The sequence below is a fragment of the Polypterus senegalus genome, chromosome 4 (assembly GCF_016835505.1).
Source record: "Polypterus senegalus isolate Bchr_013 chromosome 4, ASM1683550v1, whole genome shotgun sequence".
Lineage (NCBI taxonomy): Eukaryota > Metazoa > Chordata > Cladistia > Polypteriformes > Polypteridae > Polypterus > Polypterus senegalus.
Window position 1 is genome coordinate 206,466,793 of NC_053157.1, and position 27,061 is coordinate 206,493,853.

The 27,061-nt window shown below is 38.0% G+C and overlaps 1 protein-coding gene across 1 annotated transcript; it reads right to left on the reverse strand.

Moving 5' to 3' along the window:
* On the reverse strand, window positions 1-26,699 carry LOC120527930 (E3 ubiquitin-protein ligase TRIM39-like). Its single transcript, XM_039751893.1, has 6 exons — window positions 26,164-26,699; window positions 20,074-20,169; window positions 12,410-12,643; window positions 5,193-5,215; window positions 3,878-4,035; window positions 1-3,389 (listed from the first exon to the last, which is right to left on the reverse strand). Exons 1-6 carry the CDS (start codon window positions 26,575-26,577, stop codon window positions 2,848-2,850), a joined length of 1,467 nt encoding a protein of 488 aa, XP_039607827.1. The 5' UTR covers window positions 26,578-26,699; the 3' UTR covers window positions 1-2,847.
* Window positions 26,700-27,061: the final 362 nt, after the last annotated feature.

Below are 27,061 nucleotides of genomic sequence, written 5' to 3' on the forward strand. Positions count from 1 at the left end.
TGTAGTCTAGTTGTTAATCTGAAGACAGTGCAATCAATCTTTATTTAATATACTGCTATTAATGACATGCTCAAATCATACTTTATAAATCAAACAAGGTTACAAAACATCAAATACAAAAGTGAACTATATAATACATTTCAGTACCAAAAGATACTGGACATTCATACATACCAATATTAATTTGGCATTTGTTTAATGACAGGATTATTCACTTCAAATTCTTGCACCTACCTGGCAATGTATACATTTGGTCTGTACATATAAAAAAAAGAACCATTCTTCTGAATGGGGTCATGATTGTCTTAATTCACTAAACAAACAAAAGGGAGAATCACAAGAATTTTTGGAGTATGTGTTAATGTTATTTGGCATTGCATTTTGTAGGTTTTGGCCATCCATATTTTATGTATTTCAGCATTGTTTTTTTCAGTTGTAATACACCTTATGGATTGTTCTGTGCCACACATCAGAATCCATCAACAAATTCAATAAAACCCTTGACTTTCTTTACCTTGGTTGTTCAGGCATCCTTTAATTCATAATAAACAGAATGTCAGCAGTAAAAACCTAACCTGTCAAGAACACATCTTTGGGAATGAATGACATCAATCTCATTTATAGTTCATCTAATGCCTGGAACAGACTAGAAGATCAGCTAAAATCATACTGATGCTGAATATAAGAAATCCTGAAACAGGTTTGTTTTCTTCCTCTGGTCTGTCTTTAGTTATTAGAGCACACACACTACATGATAATGTCCACAAAGAAAATTGCACATTTACACTAAAAACTTGGAGGGTCCAGACTCCAAATGTAGCATCTCACAGAATTTCTTACAAATAAGGTGATTTGAAAACAACATGGCAGATGACAGACAAGTTCAACTTGTGTGATTGTGCATTATTGTGTAATGAAAAATCAAAAAGAAAAGCCTTTCTTATTTGGAAGAAAGAGGCTCCCTTCTTTGCTGCCATGTTTATTTATGTCCTTGCAATCGACTCTTATTGGTTATCAGTCTTACATATCTGATATCCTAAACACTCTCTATACTTTAGAAGTAAAAATTAACTATAAATTAAACATTTACAATTAGAGATTAAAATGCCTCTGACTGGCCTGTGATAAACCATGGAGGTAATGATGAATCACTAACCTTCAAATATGATCACTTCAAACCTTCCTGAAGTCAGGGCACCTTTTACAGTTGTCAGAAGGGTTGGTTTGGATTCGGCCCCATTACCCTGCAATACATGCCTAGCAAAAGGTATGAGTGAACACCTAAGGAAGAATATGGCTACAATAAAATTCCTCATAAAGTATATCAGCCAGTCAGCACTCACAATGATTGTGAGCTGTGCAAATATTTTAGTAACAAACGTCATCTTACCTCTATTCTACCCACATGAGATGAGTCAGTGAACAAATGCCCATTTCACCATTGTACTCTCGAGTGATCCCCACAACAAGTGAATACACATACTGTACACATACTTTTCGCACTCAATCAGTTACACTGTATGTGTAGGTATAAAAATTTAAAGCAGGTAGGTAATTACAAACAGGCTAGGGGTGTTTGTGTAACTCAGAGGAAGAATGAACAAAAATTAAGTTTAAACAGCTTTGAAGCTGGCATTGTAGTTGGCATCACACATTCCAATGCAAGTATCAGAAAAATGAACCCTAAGGGGTTTTAGTGCACAATTGTGTACCAAATGTGTCAAAAAGGTCAATACAAAAAAACAAAAACCTGATGAAAGGTGTTTTTTACAATAGGCCACAGGGAGTCTATTTATTCAAACTAAAAGAGAGGTACATGAAAAGGCACAATCTGGTACACTAGAGTTAATCCAAAAGGGTTCATTTCTGTGAACAGAAAACAAGCATGACCACCTGGAGTGGGCAAAGCAACTCAATTGCTGAACACTGAAATTAGAAGTTCACTTGGTCTAAAATTTCAGTTTCTACTAGAAGTGAAGTGAACATCACATCATTGCACAAAGGGCACCATTTATGGATGCATTAACAAAGCAAGTGGCATAATAGTATGGCTTGTTTTAAGGGGAAATATATTTAAGACTGAAGCCAGGAAGCACTTCTTTACACAGAATTGTGAGAATCGGGAACAAATGACTGAAGCAGAAACTTTGACAACCCTTACAAAGGATCTGGATAACATACTGGGATACATTAGCCATTAGCTACACAAACAAGCCTAAAAGTTCTGAGAGATCTCCTCTTGTTTGTCAAATTTATTTTCTTAAGAGCAAACAATACGAGAAAGGCCACTATTGGTGAAAATAAAGGGACACATTAAAACTATTTACTCACTCTTACGCACATTCTCTATTTTCACATGTAATACTAGCGCAGTGCCTTAGGTTTTGAAAGTCAGCAACCCCTACAGATCCCGTTTGTAAAGCACTATGATTATTTTAAAAGTTAAAATTAAAAAACAACTTGCTCAAAGTCAACAAAATAGTACATCATTACTGGCAACACTTAAATGATTCTTTTTTGAAAATGTATATTGATTACTTGTGTAGTCAAACAGTTTGCCTTTGGTTCAGTACGGTTCCTTGAGCATCAGTTGTTGGCAAAGGAAAGATTTAGATTAATGCATGAGCTCGTGAAGGATAGGAGAACATGGTAGTAATACTGAACAGCATAAATTATTTTAATGACACTATTGCAACTTGATCCTCGTACTAAAATGTTTTTTAAAATATCCTGAATTCCCCAACCTACACTTTGTGTATTTTGTTACTAATCAGTCATCATTGAAAATATTATATCAATTTGCTTTCAGTTGCTAAGCACACTGAACTGTACAGTTAACATCTTATTTTAAATATTTGTCACTTGCCGAAGAGCCAGTTTGGTGCCCGCACCAAGCCAAAAACAAGGAAACAATGAAACAGTAAACTTTTCATTAAAAGTGTATAAAAGTTCCAGAGTGGTTGATGCATGATAGAAAGACAAGACACCTGCATCCAAGTCCAGAAGAACCCTTATACGATGAACTGGACATATCTGGATCGGCATTTTCCTCTGGTTATTGTGCCACACTGCAAGTTTACCAAAAACGTTGTAGAGACACCAGGAGTCAGCATTATAACCTAGAAGTGAACAATTGTCCCAACCTTTCGATGGCATTTTTTTAGTTGCCACACCTATTGCCCAGTTTCCACCTTCTAATACTTCTACTTCCCAAGCATTACAGCCAGATGAGAAGCTTTGCATGCACAGCACCTGCGGATGGTATTCAAATCTCATTGGATGATCAGAATATGAATTGTTTTGTTTAGTTCCTTCTACAGTTTTGTTGTTGTCCGACAGAAGCAGTTTGGGAGAAGTAGTATTTGGGTCAAATGTCAGATATGGGCATCCTAGAAGAAAAGAAAAAGAAAAAATATTAAAATTAAAATCTCCCAAAGGGCAAATTGTCTGTCGCCAGTTAAGGTGATTTGAGCCTGCAACTAGGGTGCCTCAAAGCATCTGCCCTTTGTATCAGGCATGGCCTGCTAGGGGAGAACATTGTGCATTTTGAATGTTAATCTCTCAACTGGCCTGGTATTATTTTGAAATTCACCAAGAGAAACTGAAAGTGCTTGCCTAATCTATACAGCTTAGTATGTTTCACACTTGACCGTTCAGAAAAAGCAGAAGCGAATATAAATACAATTCTTTCAAAATGTCTTCAAATTCATCAAAAAGAACTGTGAATAGCAAACTTGATAAAAAAAAATTACAATTTAGGGCTTTGTAAATTGACTTCTCCAACCAAACAGAACAAATTCACCAAAAGAGGAAATTAGAGAAACTTTCTCTGTAGATAAATGCAAGAGGAAGCCTTTAGAATGGTCTAGATGCCCACCTTGCCATTTTAGCTTCAGATTTTGTAGAATTTGATGCAGTTTTTCTGTTTCTGCCTTGAAATGTTCAAAATGCTTGTCACAGAGCTGCACTGGAGTCTTCCCTTTTATTGGGGTTCCTGGGAGTATAGGAGGATCTTCCTGGATAGTCCCTGCAATTCTGTCAAAATATATAAAGTATTTAAAATAAAGTAAAAACAAAATTCAAGACTTTTAGTACCGACTTTAAATATCAATATGAAGCCATTACAAAAAGCAACAAGAATACAAAGGTGGGGCAATAAGTACTTCAACCAAGATGCCCTATCAAACATTCAGAAGATGATTGTTATGTACTGGAGGTATACTGTAGAGAACCACCTCCACCAGGAGAAAATCTAACTCTGTGCATTTATCCAGCTAGCCAAACACACATTACATATTGAAGCCAGCATCAACAACATAAGACCTTTTGGAGCGGACTCCTAAAATTGACCTCTTAGGACCAGGGAGGCAATAGGTGTAGGTATAATCATCTCAGTAGACATTTATAGAAGCCTTAAAAAAAATAAAAAGTAAAAAGTAAATGGAACAAGATTTCACACTCAACTTTGTTGGCTTCTCAAAATTCTAATTTACAAACTTTGTCTTGTGAAAAATTAGGGACTTTCTCTACTGACTTCTATATTGCTTTCAATTAAAGATACCCAAAATTACATTTTAACTATTCAACATCTGAAATTGTGATATTCAAACATATTAAATATATCAAAAACAAATAGATTATATATGAAATGGTAATTTTTACTTGCTAAAATATAAATTACAGATAAACACTAAACTCTGAAAACCAAAACTTTCTCTTTGACATAATAGTAACTTAGGAAGCCATTGCCTTATTAAAAGTTAATATAATGTGGAATATATCAATTGCTACATAAATATGGTAATTGTTATATATTTTTAAACTGCATTTATTATTGGTCTCCATATTATAGAACAAACACAAACAATGCTACAGAATATTCAGAAATGTTACTTAACTCTTATTTCAGGACCACTGTGTATAAAACAAAAAACAGAAGGAAACTGAACAAAGCATTTAAAATAAATGAATAAAGAGGGACAAACCTTCTTTCTTATTAATTAAAATCATCTGCAAGATGGCTAAGAGAAAATTTCAAGATATTAAAAAAAATCTTCAACAGAATTATAGATATGTAAGCTAGCAGTGCGCTTAAAATTACTGATTTAAGAACCTTCAAACAAGTAATCTGCTTTTGTATGTGCAAGATGTGTTAACTGTAAGTCATCCAAGACAAAAGAGAAAGTGCATACCTTTCTTCCAATGACAGGAAATTCTGAAAAATGAACAAACAAAAGTATGCATGATATAGAATAGCTTTAAAATGCAACAGAACTTATAAATAAAAGTGCTGCCTTTAACATTATTTGAACATATTATTGTCCATAAGCACTTTTCCCAGTTTTTAACACTTTCATTTTTAATAGTCAATTGAAATGTCATTAGCCTCCCTCTTTTTAAGTTAAAAATAAAAAAAACTTCAAGCACATTACTAGTTGCTGTAAACTCTCTTATGTGTCATGACCATTTTGATGTTCCCAATATGCTCATAAAAAATACTGTAACATAACCAATACTATAAATATATGTTTATTGTTAAGAGAAGCAACAGAATGGAGCTGAATGAACAACAGTACTCATTCCAGCAAGGAAGCTGCTGACAGATTACTGGCCACAGATTGCTTCAAAAGGAGCTACTCCCCCATTCTAATGAGACATGTAGTGTCTCCCAGAGTTAGTGGAAACAAGAATGAATTGAAAGTGCTTCCCACCAGAATGGCGTGGCAACAGAAGTACTCCCAGGATTAGCCTCTAAAGGATCTCCACCTCCTCAGTCAGACAAGCCAAGGCAAGGGATCATCTGGCAAGGAGGAGGAAGAAGATTGTAGTTATTAGTACAATAGGAAGACTGGAAGGTAGGAAAGAGGGAAATAATCATATAATTTGTTGCAGAGTTTTGAAAAGTGTAGGTACACCCTAAGGGGCATAGTGTTTATTTTTTTTTTTCCCTTTTCTATGTTGTATTTCCATTCTACCTTTCGTTGTGTACTTATTTGTGTTAATAACTCGCTTCACTCGCGCCGAGTACCAGCTATCTTATGGCTGAGATACTCGAAGGGCACTGGGGAGCTCCTCTGTTACAGAATGCAATTCTATATACAGATATGTTATATAGAATAGCATATTGGGAGCAGGAGGAAGACAGTTTGGTCCTTACTTATTGTAGATCAGTTACTTGAGTATTTCACTATAACTGTCTATTTTAAAAACCAATAAAAAATAAAACGTAGTAAAAACTAAAAGTAAAACGTAATAAAATATAATAAAAAGTTAATCAAAAACATGAATGACTTTTACTTTTATCCTTTAACGTAAACTCTATAAACGTGGCTTTTTCTATTTCTATTCACATTGTTCGGGATATTTTTGTTTTTTATTAATTGGACGATTCTCTTTGTTCTTGATTTTTATTATATCTGGCTCTTTTTTTGTTAATTGTCCTCGCACTTACAGACTCACAGAGCGGTAGGGAGAGAGGATGTGCGCATTTGGAGTAATGATTGGGTGAGCGGCGTAGAGGGGAGTGGTTAAGACTGAAAAACATGGACACAACGGAAAACATTTTTAATATAATAGAAAGATGGTCTTTCACTGCTTACCCAGGACGGTGTTGCTGTTTAATGTAGGAGGTCAGCTCCAGTGCACCCCTGTTTGGTCACACTATATAATAAATACTTGCACATATATACTACATGTACATTTACATGTACATCTAATCGCAAGGTATTATGGTAGTTGAGCCAGCACTCCTCTTTTTTTCCTTTTGCAGCAAACTTCCTGCAGTGTAAACCAAGACCAGCAAGTGCAGGCTTGTTTTAACAGTGAGCCAGAGGCAATTGGAATATTAGTCTTTACGTTAAAGAAAGTAGAGAAATAAACTGAAAAAAAAGGAACTGGAGAAGTTATCATGCAATTAGACAAACGTCAAGAAGTTCAGGCCTTTTAATTTTGTTCTTTAAATTAAAACTGACACCACTTGATTCTGGACAGAGAGGTTGTTTAAAATGCAGTAGCTTACACTTGTAATTGGAAAGAGAAAAGATAAAGACAGATTTGAAATTGCTGCTTAGTAAACAAAAGGCTTTATTAAAGATTTATACTGTGCTTATTATTTGTTGCTGTGTCATATCATACAGTATATGTTTTGGTAAAAAACAAGTACCACATAATTTAAATGGTAATTCATATTTATAATTACACTTCAGGAATTACAAATGTCTAGCTGATACACTGAAGAAAAAAAACTGTATAAATACAGTAAATGTATACTTTTACAGCAAAAAGCTGTAATGCAATTAATGATTTAAAACCTATAAATGCATATTTATATTTAAGCAGTGTTTAATTGCCAACATAAATAAACAGATTGTGTGAGAATACTTTTTTTTGTTGTTGATGTTTCCTTGTATCAGATTGTTACATTAGAGAAAAAAATCAATAATATGACAGTTGTAATTATAAGAAGTATTTTACTTTTTTTATGTCATATGCATTATGGATAAATATTTCTGTACATATTTCATTAAAGTATGCATTTTAAGGATATTTATTAATTATTTCAGTATTTATGGTCACTGAACAATAAGCCTACAGAAGTTTATTATGCTGATAAAAAAATGAACAAGCAACACCAGTGGTTCAAAACTCCACACCGATTTCTCAAAATATCACTTAAATACTCTTAAAATAAGTATAACACTTTCAACCCAAAACAACCTATTTGTTAATTACCTAATTAGGCACATTAGCCTACATTCAGAAAATACGAGAAAAAATGGGTTTTCATTGTTCACAGCAATACCACATTGCACACTGTTTTCTGCTTGGCTGTGAGATTCAGCCCTGCCCGTCTTGCCTTAAACCCAGTGCTGTTGTAATAACAAAAGTGCAGGGATTTTTATTTCAATAAAAGAACTACTGTGTTGGACTATGTCACGCAAGTAACCTTTAATGTGTTAGGCCAGGGATATACTTAACGTTAAACAGCACATACGCTTCAGATTGCTGTTGCTATGCAAGCAGTGTACTTTAAGTGAATCTGGAGGATTCCACCAGGTGTCAGTGCGTGCAACAAATCATTGCTGTTAAAAAAAAAAATGTCCATTCTCGCTGCGCTGTGAGTTGAGGGAAGAAAGATGTTAAAAATAATAATTACTTGCATTCTGATGCCATTTCCTAGGTGCCAAAAAAAAACCCAAAAAAGATGGCACCAGTGACACAGAATGTCAGGACAATATGCGATATCTTTAAATGTATTGCATCATTGTGATGGGGAATATCCAATGTTTGTATTGCCTATACAAGAAAAGGATAAAGAAAAGCACCATGAAGACAGCTGCATGTCAGCATTTAAGTCTAATGATTTGCTTCTATACATTGAACCATTCATCAAACATCGAAACACACACTGATCCTGTTGGAGCTGAAAGCCTGCCGTCACAGGTTAGTAAACAACAATGTTGACGTCACATGCTAAAACTTGCACACACATGCCACCCCATATTTCTGCTGGTCTTGCAACTCACACACGCGTCACGTTAATTTCTGAGGATGCGCTCAGTGAATGTGTCAAATAAACGCTAGGAACATGTGACAGCCATGATGTGTGGGCATATACTTTCTAACCATGAAGTATAAAACGGCCGTTACCCTGAATGCTGCCACCAATCACGTCATTGTATATCTAAAATGGATGTCTCTATGTCAGTTTAGAAGTTTTCTGGATTCAAGCTGGGGTTACAGCTGCCAAGTCTGCTCTTTTTAGCGGAACACATACCATGGTATCCCACTGAAAACAAGGAAAACAATGGGACCATGTCTACTTTGTCCTACACCAGTAATGTTATTTCATATAACAAAACAAACTGGAAAGTGGGAACACACATTTACAGGCAGTAACTCTTTTCTTTTATATATCTATATATATATATATATATATATAATAATATATATCTATATATATATATAAAATATATATCTTTATATATCTATAGATATATATATATATATATATATAGATATATATGGTGCTATATATAAAGTCAAAACTTGTATATATAAAGTCATTCCCAAATATATAAAGTCAAAACTTGATTATATAAAGTCAATGTCGGAATAAATAAATTCAAAACTTCAATATATAAAGTCAGCGTCGGTAGCCTATATATAAAGTCAAAACTTGTTTCTGAATATATAAAGTCAAAACTTGAATATATAAAGTAAGCGCTGGAATATATAGTCAAAACTTCAATATATAAAGTCAGCGTCGGAATATCCATCCATTTCCCAACCTGTTGAATCTGACCACAGGGTCACGTGGGTCTGCTGGAGACAATCCCAGCCAACACTGGGCGCAAGGCAGGAACCAATCCTGGGCAGTGCACATGCATCATTTTCAAAACATTAACCGAACAGTGTTTTTTTAATTTATTTTTCTGAATACGTTTTTGTTCACTTAGTTCAGTTCAGAGTCGTTTCAATCAATAGATTTTGACTTTCACTTTATATATTCAGGACTGAATTTATATACTCCAATGTTGACTTTATATAATCAGGAATGACTTTATATATTCCGACGCTGACTTTATATATTCGGGAATGACTTTATATATTCAAGTTTTGACTTTATATATTCCAGCGCTGAATTTATATATTCTGACGCGGACTTTATATATTCATAAAATCAATGTATTTGCCTGTTTGGCACCCCATAGTATATGTGTGTGTGTATATATGTACACATGTATGTGTGTATATATATATATATATATATATATATATATATATATATATATATATATATATATATATATATATATATATATATATATATATATATAATATACTATATATGCCAGCAACACTCATGACAATGACAAAACAATTACATTGTCAATCATGTTCGTTATTATTAAAATGTTTCCTTTTCTTTTTACTTCTCGCTGCCAGGTATGGGTATTTTGATATAGATATATATATATATATATATATATATATATATATATATATATATATATATATATATATATATATGAGAGAAACACACCACACTCATATCAGTGACAAAACAATTACATTAACAATCATGTTACGTTATTTTTAAAATTTTTCCTTTTCATAACTTCTTTAACATACTACTTCTCGCTGCAAAGCGTGGGTATTCGCTAGTGTATGTGTGTGTGTGTATATATATATATATATATATATATATATATATATATATATATATATATATATATATATATATATATATATATATATATACACACACATATATACACTGTGTGCACAATTATTAGGCAAGTGAGTATTTTGACCATATCATCATTTTTAATGCGTATATTCCAACTCCAAGCTGTATTAACTTGAATGCTTATTGGATTTAAGCACGTCAGGTGATGTGTATTTGTGTAATGAGGGAGGGTGTGGCCTAAGGAGATCAACACCCTATATCAAGGTGTGCAGAATTATTAGGCAGCTAGTTTTCCTCAGGCAAAATGGGCCAAAAAGAGATTTAACTGACTCTGAAAAGTCAAAAATTGTAAAAAGTCTTTCAGAGGGATGCAGCACTTTTGGAATTGCTAAGATATTGGTGTGTGATCACAGAACCATCAAACATTTTGTTGCAAATAGTCAACAGGGTCGCAAGAAACGTGTTGAGAACAAAAGACGCAAATTAGCTGCCAAAGATTTGAGAAGAATCAAACGTGAAGCTACCAGGAGCCCATTATCCTCCAGTACTTTCATATTCCAGAGCTGCAACCTACCTGGAGTGCCCAGAAGTACAAGGTGTTCAGTGCTCAAAGACATGGCCAAGGTAAGGAGGGCTGAAACCCAACCACCACTGAACAAGAAACATAAGTTGAAACGCGTCAAAACTGGGCCAAGAAATATCTGAAGACAGATTTTTTCAAAGGTTTTATGGACCGATGAGATGAGAGTGACTCTTGATGGACCAGATGGATGGACCTGTGGATCAGTAATGGGCACAGAGCTCCACTCCAACGTGGAGGTGGGGTACTGGTATGAGCTGGTATTTTTAAAGATGAGCTAGTTGGACCTTTTTGCATTGAAGATGAACTCACAATCAACTCCCAAACCTACTGCCAGTTTTTCAAGACACTTTCTTCAAACAGTGATACAGGAAAAAGACCATGATTTTTATGCAGGCCAATGCTCCATCACTTGCATCGAAGTTCTCCACTGCGTGGCCAGCCAGTAAAGGCCTTAAAGATGAAGGAATAATGACATGGCCCCCCTTCCTCATCTGACCTAAACCCTATCGAGAACTTGTGGGCACTTCTTAAACGCTAGATTTACGGGGGAGAAAAACAATACACCTCTCTGAAGAGTGTCTGGGAGGCTGTAGTCACTGCTCCACAAAAAGCTGATCGTCAACAGATCAAGAAACTGACAGACTCCATGAATGGAAAGGCTTATGACTGTTATTGGAAAGAAGGGTGGCTATATTGGTCATTGATTGATTGATTTATTTTTTTTGAAATGTCAGAGATGTTTATTTGTAAATTTTGAGGTGTTTGTTTATTATTCTCACTATAACAGATGAAAATAAACAAGTGAGATGGGAAAATTTTCATTTTTCCTTTAGTTGCATAATAAATCTGCACACTAATAGTTGCCTAATAATTGTGCGCACACATGTATTAACCTGATGATGTTCACACTCACATTTCCGTTGTGAAACATTCAGGTTTCAGGTTTATTAACATTTTGGATTGACTGATAGCACTGTGTTTGTTCCATATTAAAATTAATCCTCAAAAATACAACTTGCCTAATAATTGTGCACACAGTGTACAGCTGAAATACCCAGCGTTGCCCAGGAGGAAAAGTGTTTTTTTTTTGTTTACTTTTGGCTGTTGAAGTGGGCCGCTACAGGAACATCTGTGTTGCCATGTTTAATGTGGAATCTGTGTAAATTCATTCTCTGCCGGAGTGTTTGTCTAGTTTCTCCCACATAGAGTGCAGTGTCAGGACATTTCATCAGGAGAATTAGGTATACAACATTAGATGATCTGAAGGTACTTAGAGACCATGAACCTAAATCACAGGCAACAGGAGTTTAAAATGGAAATGTCTACTGTTCTATTGGAAGATTATTAAATGATGTCTTGCATACACATTTTTAAACTAAAAATCTGAAAAAAAACACACATGCAGAGTGTCTCATACAAGTGGGTATTCCAATGAAATGACCTGCACTTTAGACAGAAGCACAGAGTCTTTCTTGATCATAAACAGACAGTGCAAACCGATGGTAAAAATCAGTTATGAAACTCCACACTGCAAATGACTACAATTTTTTTTAAATTGTAACAACATTAATTTGAAATTACCTTAAAAAAAATAAACCAACTGCTAATGCAGTGTGCACTCAGACTCACATTACCTGGATGGACAGAAAATGATCTTTTTCAGCCATATTGCTCTTAATGCTTTCCTGAATTGCTGTTAGTTCTTCTTTTCGCCTTCCATAATTTCTAAGCTTGGCATTGATTTTCCGCAATGTAACCTCCTCCTCAGCTATAACACATGCCTCTATCTGTTCTTTAAAATCCTCTAGCAGTTTCTGAAGTTTGTCCAAACAGTCCCTCTTCTTCTGCCTCACAGCTTCAAAATATTTCTGCAAACAGTAACATTAAATAAAAACCAGGAGAAAACAGCTTTTTTGAAAGTAAAAAAAAAAAAAAAAAAGTACAAATTTTCAAATAACAAAAGGGAAAACTAAAAAATTTACCCATGAGAGATCAATAACAATAAAACAATGTTATGAAAAATAAAAGGTTAATTACAGGCTCTTGTAACAGGTTCAAACAGAAATCTGTGCCTAATAAGTAAAGATTTTATTCACTGTCATTTGTCACTTAATTACTAACAACAAAAATAACAATAATTGCATGTATACTGGGACCAGTAGGAAATATAGTAGCTGCTTGAAAAACAAGAAACAAAGGTAGTAGTGAGTAACAGAGACGCACTGATATTACTCACTCTTTCATGCTCATACTCAGTTTTAACTCAGTCTCATGGTCTTTTATTACGTGTTTCTGTGTGTCATTCAACATAAATTTTGGAAAAACCAAGTACTGCATAATTTAAATTGTAATCCACATTTACAATTACAGTTCAAGAATTAAGAATGTCCAGCTGGTTCACTGGAATAAAAATAGAGGTAGTCCTCAGGTTACGGACATCCGACCTACGACTTACGAACGAGGATGCAGCTGCGATGCATGCACCACAGTAACTGCCGTGCCGTCATCTTCGGCCTGGGGATGCTGCAAGCTGTGGCTGGAGGGGAGCGATTTCGCTGCTCACACAGTGTAGTGTCCCTCGGGCGACTCCCAGCGGCAAGCGGTGACCCGTGGTCCATAGTAGTGTCCCTCAGGCGGCTCCTGGCGGTAAGTGGTGACCAGTGGTCCATAGTCACCGGGGCCACAGCTATCGCTCATGTGCAGGACGATGGTTCACTGCCCATGCACTACGCCGCTGCAGCCACTGCTCCTGACTGGACGCAGGCTGGATGGAGCGGAGGGGGGCGTTTCACTGCCTGCCCAGCACACACGGCTGGTAATGCTGCAAGCGGTGACCTGGTTGTGGCTGAACAGAGGCCATTGAGGGTAAACGGGGTGGCAGGGGTAGCACTGTAGTGTGCCTCGGATGGCTGCGTGTTGAATTGGGGTTAGGCGATTCACTAGCCGCCTTTGGCTGCACCATGTTCGTTCTCGGTGGACTGGCACTGCAGGCAGCATACTGTAGTGGAGGTGACTGTGTGGTGGGCAAGTGATGAACCCCCCTCGCCAGCCCTTGTACATACGAAATAGAGACTGTAGGTTTGTACTTAAGTTGAATTTGTATGCATGTCAGAACAGGTACGTTATTTTAATAAATGCTATTGTTGACTGACTGTAACCAAGTACTATGCCAATTAATGATGGAGTTTCACCTCTCTCTGGCCTTTTTATTATTTATACTTTATTTTCCAATGGTGATATCTTTTCTCTTCTTTACTGTTTCACCAGCACTTGCATCAGATTTGTGTTTCAGAGACATTCTTGAAGGGTGAAGACAAAAGGTTAAGATGAGCTCTTCTGCACAGTACTGTACACGCTATCACAGCAGGAAGGCACCAGGCCTCAACACGTCTGATGTACTGACAAGAGACAACTTCCTGCTATGTGCGTAACAGTACAAGCAGGCTTGCTATTGAGAATGAATGGGGGCTTCATCATTTGCCCACCACACAGTCGCCTCCACTACAGTATGCTGCCTGCAGCGTCCGGACCCTTTGAGAACGAACACGGTGCGGCCAAAGGCGGGTAGTGAATTGCCCACCACTGCCCCCATTGAACAGGCAGCCATCTGAGGCACACTACAATGCTACCCCCCCACCGCCCCGTTCAGCCTCAATGGCTTCTGTTCAACCTCAATCGGGTCACTGCTTGCAGCATTACCAGCCGCCCACCGAGAACAAACGAGGAAGCCGTGTGTGGTGAGTGGGCAGTGAAATGCCCCCCTCCGCTCCATCCAGCCTGCGTCCAGTCAGGAGCAGTAGCTGCGGCGGCATACCGCCCCATCAAGCCTCCATCTTGCACACGAACGATAGCTGTGGCCCCGGTGACTATAGACCATGGGTCACAGGTTGCCACTGCCCGAGGGACATTACACTGCACGAGCAGCGAAATCACCCCCCTCCAGCCTCCGTCCAGCCACCTCTTGCAGCGTCAACAGGCCGAAGATGACAGAGCGGCAATTACTGAGGCACATGTGTCGTAGGTGCGGCCCCGTTCATAAGTTGTAGGTCGGATGTCCGTAACCTGGGGACCACCTGTATAGTTGATAGGTTCAAACTGCTTTAATTTTTGCTTTCAGATAGATGATTATCCAAAGTATTCACCAAAACCTAAACATTTCTTAGAAGCATATCACTTGCAAATACTATTACATTACTTTTATTTAACAGAAATACAGTAATTTGAAATGATGAAAGTTGTAAATATTTGCATCATGTAAAAGCCTTCAGAATGACTGACTGATTGTATTTGTCTTATACACATCCTCAACTTAATGCCATTGGATCATCATGACATAAATATTGTAGGCATTTAACCTCCACTTACCTCCAAGAAGATATGCATATGAAGTCAAAGATGCTTGTGAAAAGATCAGCGATATACTAATACAGACTGTGTGCAAATTTATGAAACTGAATAAATCAGTTGTGCAATTAACAGCAAGAACCAGCCTCAAATTAATTGGTTAAAAACCATTAGCAGAAACACGGAGGGGGAGGGGTTCAAAGATACAATGTGCATTATATAAGGATTTGGGGCTTTATGGCTTTAAATTTCCATGGATACGATTTTTGGTATGAAACAAACAGATAACTAGAGAAATGTAACTTTCAATTAAACTATATGTGATAGGGGAAATAAAAACATTTTCCCAGGTAGCCAGATGGATTTTTTTTATAGTTTTAGGGAAACTGCTGTTCACATTAAATTAAATTGCCAAGAGATGGCAGAAGTGTCCAAGTACGAGAAGGCAGACTGCTTTGATCGGGTGAAGGCGAACAGCCGTATGGATGTAAAACATGAACTACCCAGTGCGTGTGACTGCCTGACACACCCGCGTTTCCGCATGTCACACTCTCACACACACTGATAGTGCTGTATTTCATTCACCAACATCCGTTATATGGCAGCACATTTCAACACAGACTTGTCTTAAAAAAACAGCATCCTTTCCCCACCATTTTCCCAGACGCAGCACCGGTTGTATGTCACTTCTCTCTGTAGTTGCCATCACCATCGTCTGTTAGATGGCAGCACGGTTCAACACAAACGCTCCTTACTGTGTAATAGGACTCGCCTTTGTGTCAAATATTATTGAAGCAACTATCATGACAGGTTGCACAAGACGTGAAGATGTTTTCATACCAAGAATACCGCTGGTTCAGAATGACTTACCCTTTGATTTCAAACGGCTTCAATTTCCTGTTTGTTTGGCTTATGCTATGTCAATTAATAAGGCTCAAGGCCAGGAGTGCTCAATGCGTTGATCGCAATCAACCGGAAGATCGCAAAGGTAGGGCAGGTAAATCGCTTTGCATTCAAAAAAAAATTTTTTTAAACGTTAGTCTATCCTATATCCTCCCTATGGCATTTGCCACATGATTGACATACAGGGCGGCCAGTCTGAGATCTCTTTTCTTCTGTCATCCCGCATGCACGATCAAATGCGCGAGCTAATGCAAAACTCCAGCTATCTGAGTGATCTAGTTAACCTTCCAATTTATAATCGACTAAAGAGGGATTTTAAAAAAAAAAAAAAAAAAGTTTGGGGAGGGTATTGGCTGGATGTGGAACTGGAAGAGGATTTTTTCTCACAATGTCACAATCGAAGTGCGTTTGTCTGATCTGTCAATCTATCATTACTATTCCAAAGAAGAAAAATATGGAAAGGCACTTTCGAACTGTTCATAAAGACTACAAAACTGACATCCTTCCAAAAAGCAATCTGAGAAAGAGAAAGGAGAGTGAACTAAAATCGTAGTTAATCGGACAGCAGTCATTTTTCATTCGGCTGAATTCAAAAGCTCTACTTATTTATGCAAGTCAGCCTTTTCCCACATGACGATTATTTAATCTATATCTATATATTACTTATTTATTTTTAATCTTCGCCGTTCTGCCTGCCTGAACTCCCTGTCTATCTATACATTAATAACAGTAATTTTATTATTATATAGGAGCTTCCCTGTCTGCCTATCATATAGTGCATCTCCTTCCTATCTATCTATATATCTATCCCCTTTGCTGTTTTTCATATATCTATTATATAGTGCCTTCCCTGTTTATTTATATATCTAGTGCCTTCTCTGCCTGTCTGTCTGTTTGATTGCTTATTGCACTAAACTTACTGCTCTGTACTATTCTGTCCTCTGCATGTCCTGGAGTACAAAAGAAACACCGGCATACAGCAATATGTGCGAACTTGCAAGATCGGGGAAAAAAACACGCGGTCACTGATTACAAACCGCAAGATGAATGAAAGAGACAATACAGTGGTACCTCGGTATACGTCTGCTTTGGAATAAGTCCAACTTGGTATACGTCCTGTTTAGAGGCAAAATATTTTGCTTGGTATACGACCTTTGTTTGGAATACGACTCGTGTGCTAGAACAACACGTGTGGTATACCGGGCGCGCGCCTTCAAAAAAAAAAAGGGCCAAGTTTTAACCTGTACAGTAATCCCTCGCTATATCGCGCTTCGACTTTCGCAGCTTCACTCTATCGTGGATTTTATATGAAAGCATAACTAAATATATAACGCGGATTTTTCGCTGCTTCGCAGGTTCTGCGGACAATGGGTCTTTTTATTTCCTGTATATGCTTCCTCAGTTGGTTCGCCCAGTTGATTTCATACAAGGGACGCTATTGGCAGATGACTGAGAAGCTAACCAATCAGAGCACACAGTTAAGTTCCTGCGTGCTGAATGCAGTGTTAACCAGGAAGTCTCGTCTCGCTCATTCAGCATCAACGTGTTTCACTGTGTAAAGAGTTAACTTTTGTGCTCTTTTGTGTTTATCTTTGTGCATAGTCAAGCCCTTCATTATGGCTCCAAAATGATCTGCTACTGCTTCAGGGGCCGTGCCCAAGTGCAAACGGAAGATGTTAATGATTGCGAAAAGGTAAACGTTTTGGATTTGTTGAAGGCTACGATTCTTTTTATTTAAAAAGTAGGAAAGGAATATAAGATCTACGGCCGCAGTGTCCTTTTAACCAGGGTGCAAAGCGAGTTGTAAGTGGATGTAATAAGGCAGTAGTCTGGATGGAATCTGCTTTAGGGATTTGGATTGAAGACTGTCAGAAGAACAACAACGGCAGTGCTTTACAATCGCTTGAAGAGGCTCCTCTGGAAGAGCTGTAACGCTCTCCTTTGTTGTGCAGTAAAACTAAACTCATTGTTAATCGGACAATTCATTTTCATTTATTTCATCTAATTGCTTTTGTATTTATGTATTTTAGTATTAAGCAGTGTTTAAATTATTTTATACAACCCCATCAATGTATAATATGCCAATAACAATAGGATTTTTTTTTTTAATGGGAACGAATTAATCATTTTCCCATTATTTCTTATGGGAAAAATTTGTTTGGTATAAGTCCTGTTTGGTATAAGTCCAAGGATCTGGAACGGATTAAGGATGTATACCAAGGTACCACTGTATATGTAAAAACATCATCCCACTAATGCAATATTATTTGAAAACAAACAGCATCAGTTCGGGTTTGAATATGGGCCCGATCTGACAATGTTCGTTTTCAGATAATATTGCATGTACTGTGCGTTGAAACTGCTACACTGAATAAGCTGACGCCTTGTGTAACAGCGTCAGCGTGTATTCAAACCCGATCTGACGTTGTTCGTTTTCAAATAATATTGCTTGTACTGTACCATTTTAGAATAAAAACATAAATTTGATTTCAGTCAATCTGTAAGAGCCAGTGTAAATGCATGATAACTGTAAAGGTTAGCTTTTTTTTTTTTTAATTCAGTTCCTTTCTCTCAGTCGCGTTCACGATCTCCCCCCACCCCATCTGACACTGCTGTTTTCACATAAAGACGCGCTATAGCTCAAATGTGATTTATTTGGAGATGCGCTATAGCTCAAATGTTATTTATATAGGGAAGAAAGTACAGTGTCAAGTGCTCATTCAGTGTAATAGGAACCATAGCACAAAGAGATGTGTACATTGCAACAAGTACACATGTCGTGAATGTAGGAAGGGTGTGTGGGAATTGTAAATATTTGAATGTGATGATTTTATATAGCACGGATCGGAAATCAGCAGTTCTTAGCATTGCACCACGCAAGCTATCGTATCAACCGCCTACTGTAATTTGCTTTATTTTTTCTTCACTTATAGTCTAGAATAAAAGTGCACTTGTTTTGTTATACTTGTACACCAACATATGTTCCTGTGTTTGAGCAACACGGGCATGCTCAAAAAATAGACGTGTAATGCCACGAAAAGCGCACACAGGCACTTCAGTTCACAAGCATTGGTACGAGAATGCAGTCACAAGTACACTGCAGAGCTATAGCACATCTTTATGTGAAAACAGCAGTGTCAGATTTGGGGGGGGTAGGGAAAGATCTTGAACACGACTGTGAGAAGGAAAAGTAAAAAAAAAAAAAAAAACCTTTACAAGTATCATAAATTACACTGGCTGTTACACACTGAAATCAAATGCATGTTTTTATTTTAAAATGGTAAGAACAGGAGCAGTTTACTTCTCAAAACTGAATCGTGCAGGATCGAACTCATGACTTTTTGATTACTAGTCAGCAGCTGATACCATTACGCTACTGTAGCAGTTGTAGTAAGTATGTGTCAATGTGGCATGCTAAGGCAGCTTTTTTTCTGCAGTTATATTTTTGAATAAAAGCATACTTGTTCCGTTCTATGTGTACCTTTTGTGAAACTGTTTCTTTGATATTTGGACTTCAGGCTTCATACATTATATAGTTTATACCTACATTTTGTCATTTACTACTACAATATGAAAAACATCTCTGTTTTAAAAATGTGTTTATACGGATTACTGTAGAAACGCAACACACATGAAATGCGTGTATTCCAAATAACGATCCATTATTTCCACTCTAAAACTCCACTTCACTCCCAGATAATCAATCAAGGCATGAGCTGGGAGAGGTTTGTGCACGTTCTAAGTCGGTGGGGGATTATCAGCATATTTAGATTAACAAAGATGCTGGCAGAGAGGTGAGAACAGTTTTAAGAAGCGTTTTAAGGTGGGACGGATCTATGAGTTTTTTTGTAGGCTCTGGTAATTCTAGTGTTAAACACCACAGCACACAGAATCCAGATTGGAGGAACTTACAATAAAATGTGAATCACAAAACTGTTTGTTCTATTTCTATGTTGTTTCTTTCATTTGGGAAATTCATCGCTTATACATTCCTGGGCAACAGCGGATATATATATATAATAATTCTTGTCTGTAGCAGAATCCAACTTACCCTAACATCACCTTCGTCTTCCTGGAATTGCTGTAAATAGCTGTTACACGTTTCCACTTTACTATTGATGATCTCAAGGTTCTCTGCCAACTTGCACTACAATGAAGGGAAAAGACATTTTCAATTGTACTGTTCTAAATAAACTGCAAATTATTCTCCAAATAAAAAGAAAAAGATATTACATGTATCACTTGCATTACCACTTTCCCATCAGAACACCAAAATGGGTCATAACCTCACATTTTTCAGCTCAAATACTACCCCAGGTATGTGTTTAGTTTTATAAGAAAAAAATGGAATGCTCAAAAGATGCATAGACAGCACAATATGCTGTATTTTAATATGAACATGCAAATCAATAATATGTATGGTGATGCTGAAAAATAAAATGTTTATCATTAGGTATTCCATATTCCAAAAGGTGATAATTTTTAGTAACTGTCACATTTACATCAAAATATACAACAGCACATTTAAATGCTGGAAATTCAACTGAAAGTTTATACATTCTCTGCATAGACCCGAATAAATCAGATGCCACTATATCATGTTGTAAGATTTTGCAGACTACTATTAATCCAAAAATTATTAGCATTTTTGGCTATACACTTTCTCATTGGTAAATATAAAATGGTTGTAGTGCCAAGCACAAGGCTCTTGCTTTTATTTTTCAGCTTAACGATGTAGTGTTTTTTTTTTTTGCATTGACAGCTCTTTGAGTCTCATACTGAGAGCATACAGTGACAGCTTCCAAATGCAAATTCCAAACCTTTTACCTGCTTAATAGCTAATGAAATAATGAGGGGACTGCTCCCACCTGGCTATGGGACAGCTTGTCAGTCAAACATCCAAATACATATAATATCCTAGAAATGGGGGGGCTATGCAGAAGAATGGCTGTCATTCCTAAACAGCTAATAGGATATTTTTTGATAAAACACTTAAATTAAAGCTGAAAGTCTACAGTTCAATCATATAATTATTGCGTTACTTCATATACATTGTTTTGGTGTAAGGAGCCAAAATTTTAAAAATTGTGTCACCCTTCAAATACTTATGGACCTAACTGTATATGCACTGTGTCAAAGGAGGCTGGGAGTCAGACCCAGCCGGGACGCCTGGAAGGACCGGGAGGTGGTCTATATATCCAACGGACCATGAGGGGGCAACTGCCCTGGATGCTGAGGGGACCACGGGGAAGGAGCAAGGAGGCTCCAGCCCACTGGGACCCGTGGCCACCTCCAGGGGGCGCACAGAGCGTCATAGATCGACACTTCCGCCACACCTAGGAAGGTGGAGGAAGGACCTTCCAGGGACACCTGGAGTGTTTCCGGGTACAAGGGCAGCACTTCCGCCACACCAGGAAGTGCTGCCGGAAGAACGTCATTAGGCACCAGGAGCACATCCAGGTCGGAATAAAAGGGGCCGCCTCACTCCAATCAGGGAGCTAGAGTCGGGAGCAGGACGAAGCTCCCGGGAGGAGAGGAAAGGCGGCCCACAGACACTGAGAGAGAAGCCTCTGAGGAGAGTGAATGGTGCTGGGAGCACTGTGTGCTATGCAGACTTTATTTTATTCAATAAACATATGTTTTTGGTAAAGTGCTGGTGTTATTCTGATGGTGGTCGGACCTGGGCTCACAACTGATATCTGTATTTGTGTGTAAGACCACTGGGAGAGAAGACAAAGATTTTGTGCCTTTTCTATGTAATTTTGAAATGGATCCAGCAAAGAAGAAAAGATTTTCCCTGTATGAGAACACTTCCAACTTATTTTAGCCAATAAGGTAAGATCGTTACAAACTGTTTACATGTTAGAAATGTAATCTGTCAAGAATTTAGCATTGTGTTGGGGTCCCCACCCCAGGGGCAATGCACAAGGGTTTGAGCTGGTGGCCTTTGTAACCTGAAACATGTAATATGATGATACGATTGCTGTTTCAATGAATATGATAGGCCATAGTAAAAACTGAGGGTTTAGCTAGTTACCTTACCAACAACCCAGTCAACGCATTCAGTACTATCATGACTGCCAAAGCTACTTTGCCTCAAAATAAATGAATCACAGGCTGACCAAGGCCACTGACCCATATTTGTCAGTCTCATCTTGGCACCACAAATCACCTCTCTGCCAGCGTCTTTTGTTAAAAAGCATTGTTCTTGCCAGGTACATTTACGGAAACTGCAATACCACATGCACTTCAGAAGCTAAACATATTTTTAGACCCAGCCAGTACTTGGATGGTAGACCATCTGAGAAAACCTTCTGTTGCTGCTGGAAGAGGTGTTGGTGAGGTTGGAAGGGGCACTAACCCTGTGGTTTGTGCCCCAGTGTAGTGATGGGGAAACGGTGCTGTAAAAATGGCACAGTCTTTCGAATGTGATGTAAAACCGAGGTCCTGACTCTCTGTGGTCAAAAAAGATCCCTGGACATCTTTCGTAAAGAGCAGGGTGCATCCCAGTGTCCGGGCTAAATTGTCTCCATGGCCTATTCATTCGTTTTCCAATTGCCTCTCTTTCTCCCACAACTTAACTACCTAATAGCTAATGTGTGATTCACGTGCTTGCACTAAAATGGACTGCCGTTGAATCATCCAGGTGGATGCTACACATAAGTGGTAATTGAAGTGGCTCCCACTCACTACGAAAAGCACTTTTAGTGAGAAAAGCATTATATAAAGAATTATTATTGTTAAGGTACTCTGATAACACTAGGAGAACCAGACATTTTTATGTTGACGAAAACATGTTTTATGTTTATACACCCACGTCATATGAAAACTGATGTAGCACCTCACCAGTCACTTAATGGCTCCCAGTACAGGAGGCATGATGAAGTGAAGCTTGTCCAAACTATTCCTGACCTGTCAGCTAATAACAAAAGGTAGCTGATATAAAAAAACAAACAAAAAATACACAGTATTGGCCCTAGTATATACATCATAATAATCACTTTAGAGGTGCAAAATATTTGTCACATTAAAGTACATTTTAATAATGGCTTGGTGATATCTATTATGCATTCGAGCCTTCATTTAGCTGGTTAGGCTGGATTTCCTTATTTGATCATGGGAGCTGTCATTTCCCAGGCAGGTATCTCTGCAGCCTTGAGCCTCCATCCTACAGTTTCAAGTAGGTGGAGCTAACTCACTTGGCATTATTTGAGTAAGATTACCCTCCCACAACTTTAACCATAGAGTAAGTGGGTGGAGTTGTGAAGGTCTACAGCTCCACCTACTTTGACTGCCCATTGGAGCCAGCTCCGCCTAATTGGCTGCAGAGATACACTAATACTTAAGTTTCAATGAAATGTTGCGAACACAAGCGTTAAAGCTGACGTAAACACAGTTAAAATTCCGTTACAACGAACTCCCAGGGACCTAAAAAAATATTTTGTTGTAATGAGAGTCTGTATTTGTTACTATAGTGCTTTCTTTAACTTGCGTCCAGGTGTTTGCAAACATTTTAATAGCTTCTTTCGTGTTAATTTTAATCTCCTCCTGCCTACGAGTTATGCGGATGAGAATTTTTCTTAGCATTTCCTTGCCATAATACACTTTCAGGGTGCGAATGATGCCCAAATCTAATGGCTGAAGTACTGCTGTGCAACTGGGTGGGAGGAATTCAATGTGAACATTATCCAAATGTGGAAGCATGTTGTGTGCAGCACAGTTATCAATCAGAAGCCGAATCATCCTTTTCTTCTTCATATTGTGAGGTTTCTGAACACTTCTGGGAACCCAAAAGGCTTCAACCTGGCTGGGACGCTACAATATTTTCATATTTTACTGCTTTCATATTCTGTACCTTTCTCTGCATGTGTATCGCGCCATCGTTGTTTGAGCCTTTCGAATTCCACTGCTTTCGTAATCTCTTATCTGCCTTTTTTTCTCTCCAACGCTTTTGGGTCTCTATTCTCCTTAAATATGCTGAAAGCACAGGGTCTGTTTGTGCTACGTGCTTTTACTCGACTGAGTGTTTTTTATGGGTGTGCTCTTTCTTATATGATATCTTTTGTAAGTAGGGCGTGTCTTGCAAGAATCTCATGTTCCATGTCCCCGCGAGACAGCCCTGGGAGAGTGTCTTGTGGGTCTTTTAAATGTCTTCCGAGAGGATCATGTATAGTCGCAATGCTTTTCCTTTCCAGGATTTTTTTTTTTATAATAGAGAGATAGAGAGAAGAGATATAAACTGTTAATTGTTTTTTCGTGTCTGCCGTTTCTATAGGAGGGTGACAATGAGTTAAATTCCAATGGATGTTTTTCAAATGTTGACAAGCAATAAGCAAAAGGTATCACTAAAATCGAAGAAAGAAAAAAAATGACAGTGTTTCTGTTTGGAGATTGTTGTGCACAACTGAGCTGCGGTCACAGAACTAACTGCTCTGTGAAAGATTCATTCAGGCATTTGAAAGTCTTTTGGGCACTTCATTGTAATGAAAGTATCTGCTGAATGTACTTCGTAGTAACGAAATTTCTATAGACTCGTGTCATATGAGGAAGCTGTTGGGACCATAAAAATACTTTGTTGTAATGATAATTTCGTTGTGAAGATATTCCTTGTAACGGAATTTTACCTGTATATGCATCTTCCCCCATCAAGTTCTCTTTTATAAATCAAGACATTTACGTGGAAAGTCGAGTACAGACATTACAAGCCTGTTTTTGTACATATGCAAGCTTTATAAATGAGGCTCCTGGTGCGAGAAAGCAAATCACAGAATTGACTTCTAGTATTTTTGCCTGTTCCAAGTGCTACCAACAGATAGCTTACTTAGTGTTTATATGAAGCATCAAAAAGAAACCTGTGCTTCACGTAGCTCCACGGCATCAGTAATACCATGGGGGAACCAACTCCCACCTCTTTAAAGACACCGTAGTTTGGTTGCGATATTTTCATATTTGACTTGGGCATTAAAATGCTACTGTAGATTGAATATTAAGCAACGCCTCATTTTTACTTTAACAAAAATGCCAGCAAACCCTCAGAATTTCAGCCTCTCCCTTTCAAATTTTTCTCTGGCGCCGGAATACTGTAATTCCATACAAAAAGTAGACTAACACCTAAACATTAGGCAATTTAAAATACGTCATTTAAAGTGATATGGTGCTTGATTCTAATGCTGAGAAACTTGCCCATGCTTTTATCACATCCCTCATAGATTATTGTAACTCACTGCTGGCAGGTGCCCCTTCTAATCTTATATCACAGCTCCAGCTTATTCAAAACTCGGCTGCAAGAGTCCTTACTCAAACCAGTAGCAGCGAGCACATCACACCCATCCTGCTCCATCTTCACTGGCTCCCTGTGTCTTACAGAATCGAATATAAAATCCTACTAATAACCTACAAAGCCTTAAATAACCTCGCGCCAAACTACATCAGTGACCTTCTCCATCACTATGTGCCTGCCCGTCCACTAAGGTCCTCTGATTCTGGCAATCTTGTTGTGCCCTACACTAAACTACACTCCATGGGTGACAGGGCCTTCAGCTGTATAGCGCCCAGACTCAGGAATGACTTACCAAAATTAATCAGGTCAGCTGACTCCATGAATTCTTTTAAAAAACAACTCAAAACTCATCTGTTCAGGAAGGCTTTTACCTCTACTTGACTTCATTCCTCTTCTCTCAGTTTACCTCTCTGTCAAGATGCTCATGTAACCTGTGTGTGTGCTAGACCATCAATTATGTTGTCTGTTAGGCTTTCTCTGAATTTACTGTCTTAATCTTCTTAATGTATTAGGTTTGTACTATGCTATATACCCTGCCGTTCTTTCTTATATTCTGCAAGTGCCTTGAGCATGGGAAAGGCGCTATATAAATACAATGTATTATTATTATTTGATTGACAGACAACGGGTGTGCGATCATTTGACTGCTTAACTTGTGTCGTGCACAAAAACTGTGCTTAGAAGAAATGGCTTTCGGTTAATACGAGGTTTACAAAAAAAGTCTCTTTTTTATCGTCCTAAGCATTTGCCTAACTACGTTGCAGCTAACCAATCACAAAATATAAAACGGCACACCAAAAACATCGAAATTAAAGCCTGCTAGTTAGTGAGCACGGTAGCTACGACGGGTCCCATATTTACCTGTACTTGTGCGTCTGCTTTACTGAACAGCACCATACTGTGGCCGTTGTGAATCCCTGCGACGGCGCATACGGTGCAAATGCAGCTCTTGCAATCTTCGCAGTAAAACTTCAGCGGATCTTCGTGCTCCGTGCAGTTGCGTCTTGGCCCTTCCGCGGGCTGAGTGAACGAGATTCCGTAACGCTCCACAATACTCTTAAGCTTGAAGTTGCTGCGCCCAACCGGCTTTTCTGTCGACTCCCATCCACAATCCGGGCAGCGATACGGCGAGCGCTGTACAGCCAACGACCGATCCAGGCAAACCGCGCAGAAGTTGTGTCCGCAGGGAAGTTCGACAGGCCGGGAAAAAAGCTCCAAACAAATCGAGCAGCTCAACTCGTCCTCCAGGTGAAAACTCTGTGTAGGAACGTCCATCGTGAACGAAGTTTAAATTACTCGAGGGAAAAAATATTTACGCCAGGTTCTCAGGTATACCGCTCTGTGCAAAATTCGACGCTACTTTCACGTCTTCTTCTTCTTCATCCAAATATTGTCAGGTTGGCATCATCTCCAATAATTCATTACTGCCATCTACTGGGCGGAGGTTTCAACATCAATTCCCTATGTATGTTACAATTTGTAAAACGCCTAGGAAGTACATTTCTAAGTCTTTAATATACTTAATAAAGGCTTTAAATAGACTTCTATTTTCAGTTATATTAATTACTATTTATTTTAAATTGCAAAATGGGAAACCCTTTTGAGCAAAGTTTTCAGTTAACTTTTTTACCCCATCACATAGAGCATAAGTTATGCTCTAATGCAGGGGTGCCCACACTTTTTCGGCTTGCGAACTACTTTTAAAATGACCAGGTCGAAATGATCTACCTACGTTAAAATTATATATATATATATATAT

Coding starts and splice junctions, on each gene's coding strand:
- LOC120527930 (XM_039751893.1), bottom strand. CDS start 26,577: ATGGACGTTCCTACACAGAGTTTTCACCTGGAGGACGAGTTGAGCTGC. Junction 12,644..20,073: donor AAGACGAAGGTGATGTTAGG/GTAAGTTGGATT, acceptor TACTGTTTGCAG/AAATATTTTGAAGCTGTGAG. Junction 4,036..5,192: donor TTCCTGTCATTGGAAGAAAG/GTATGCACTTTC, acceptor ATATTTTGACAG/AATTGCAGGGACTATCCAGG.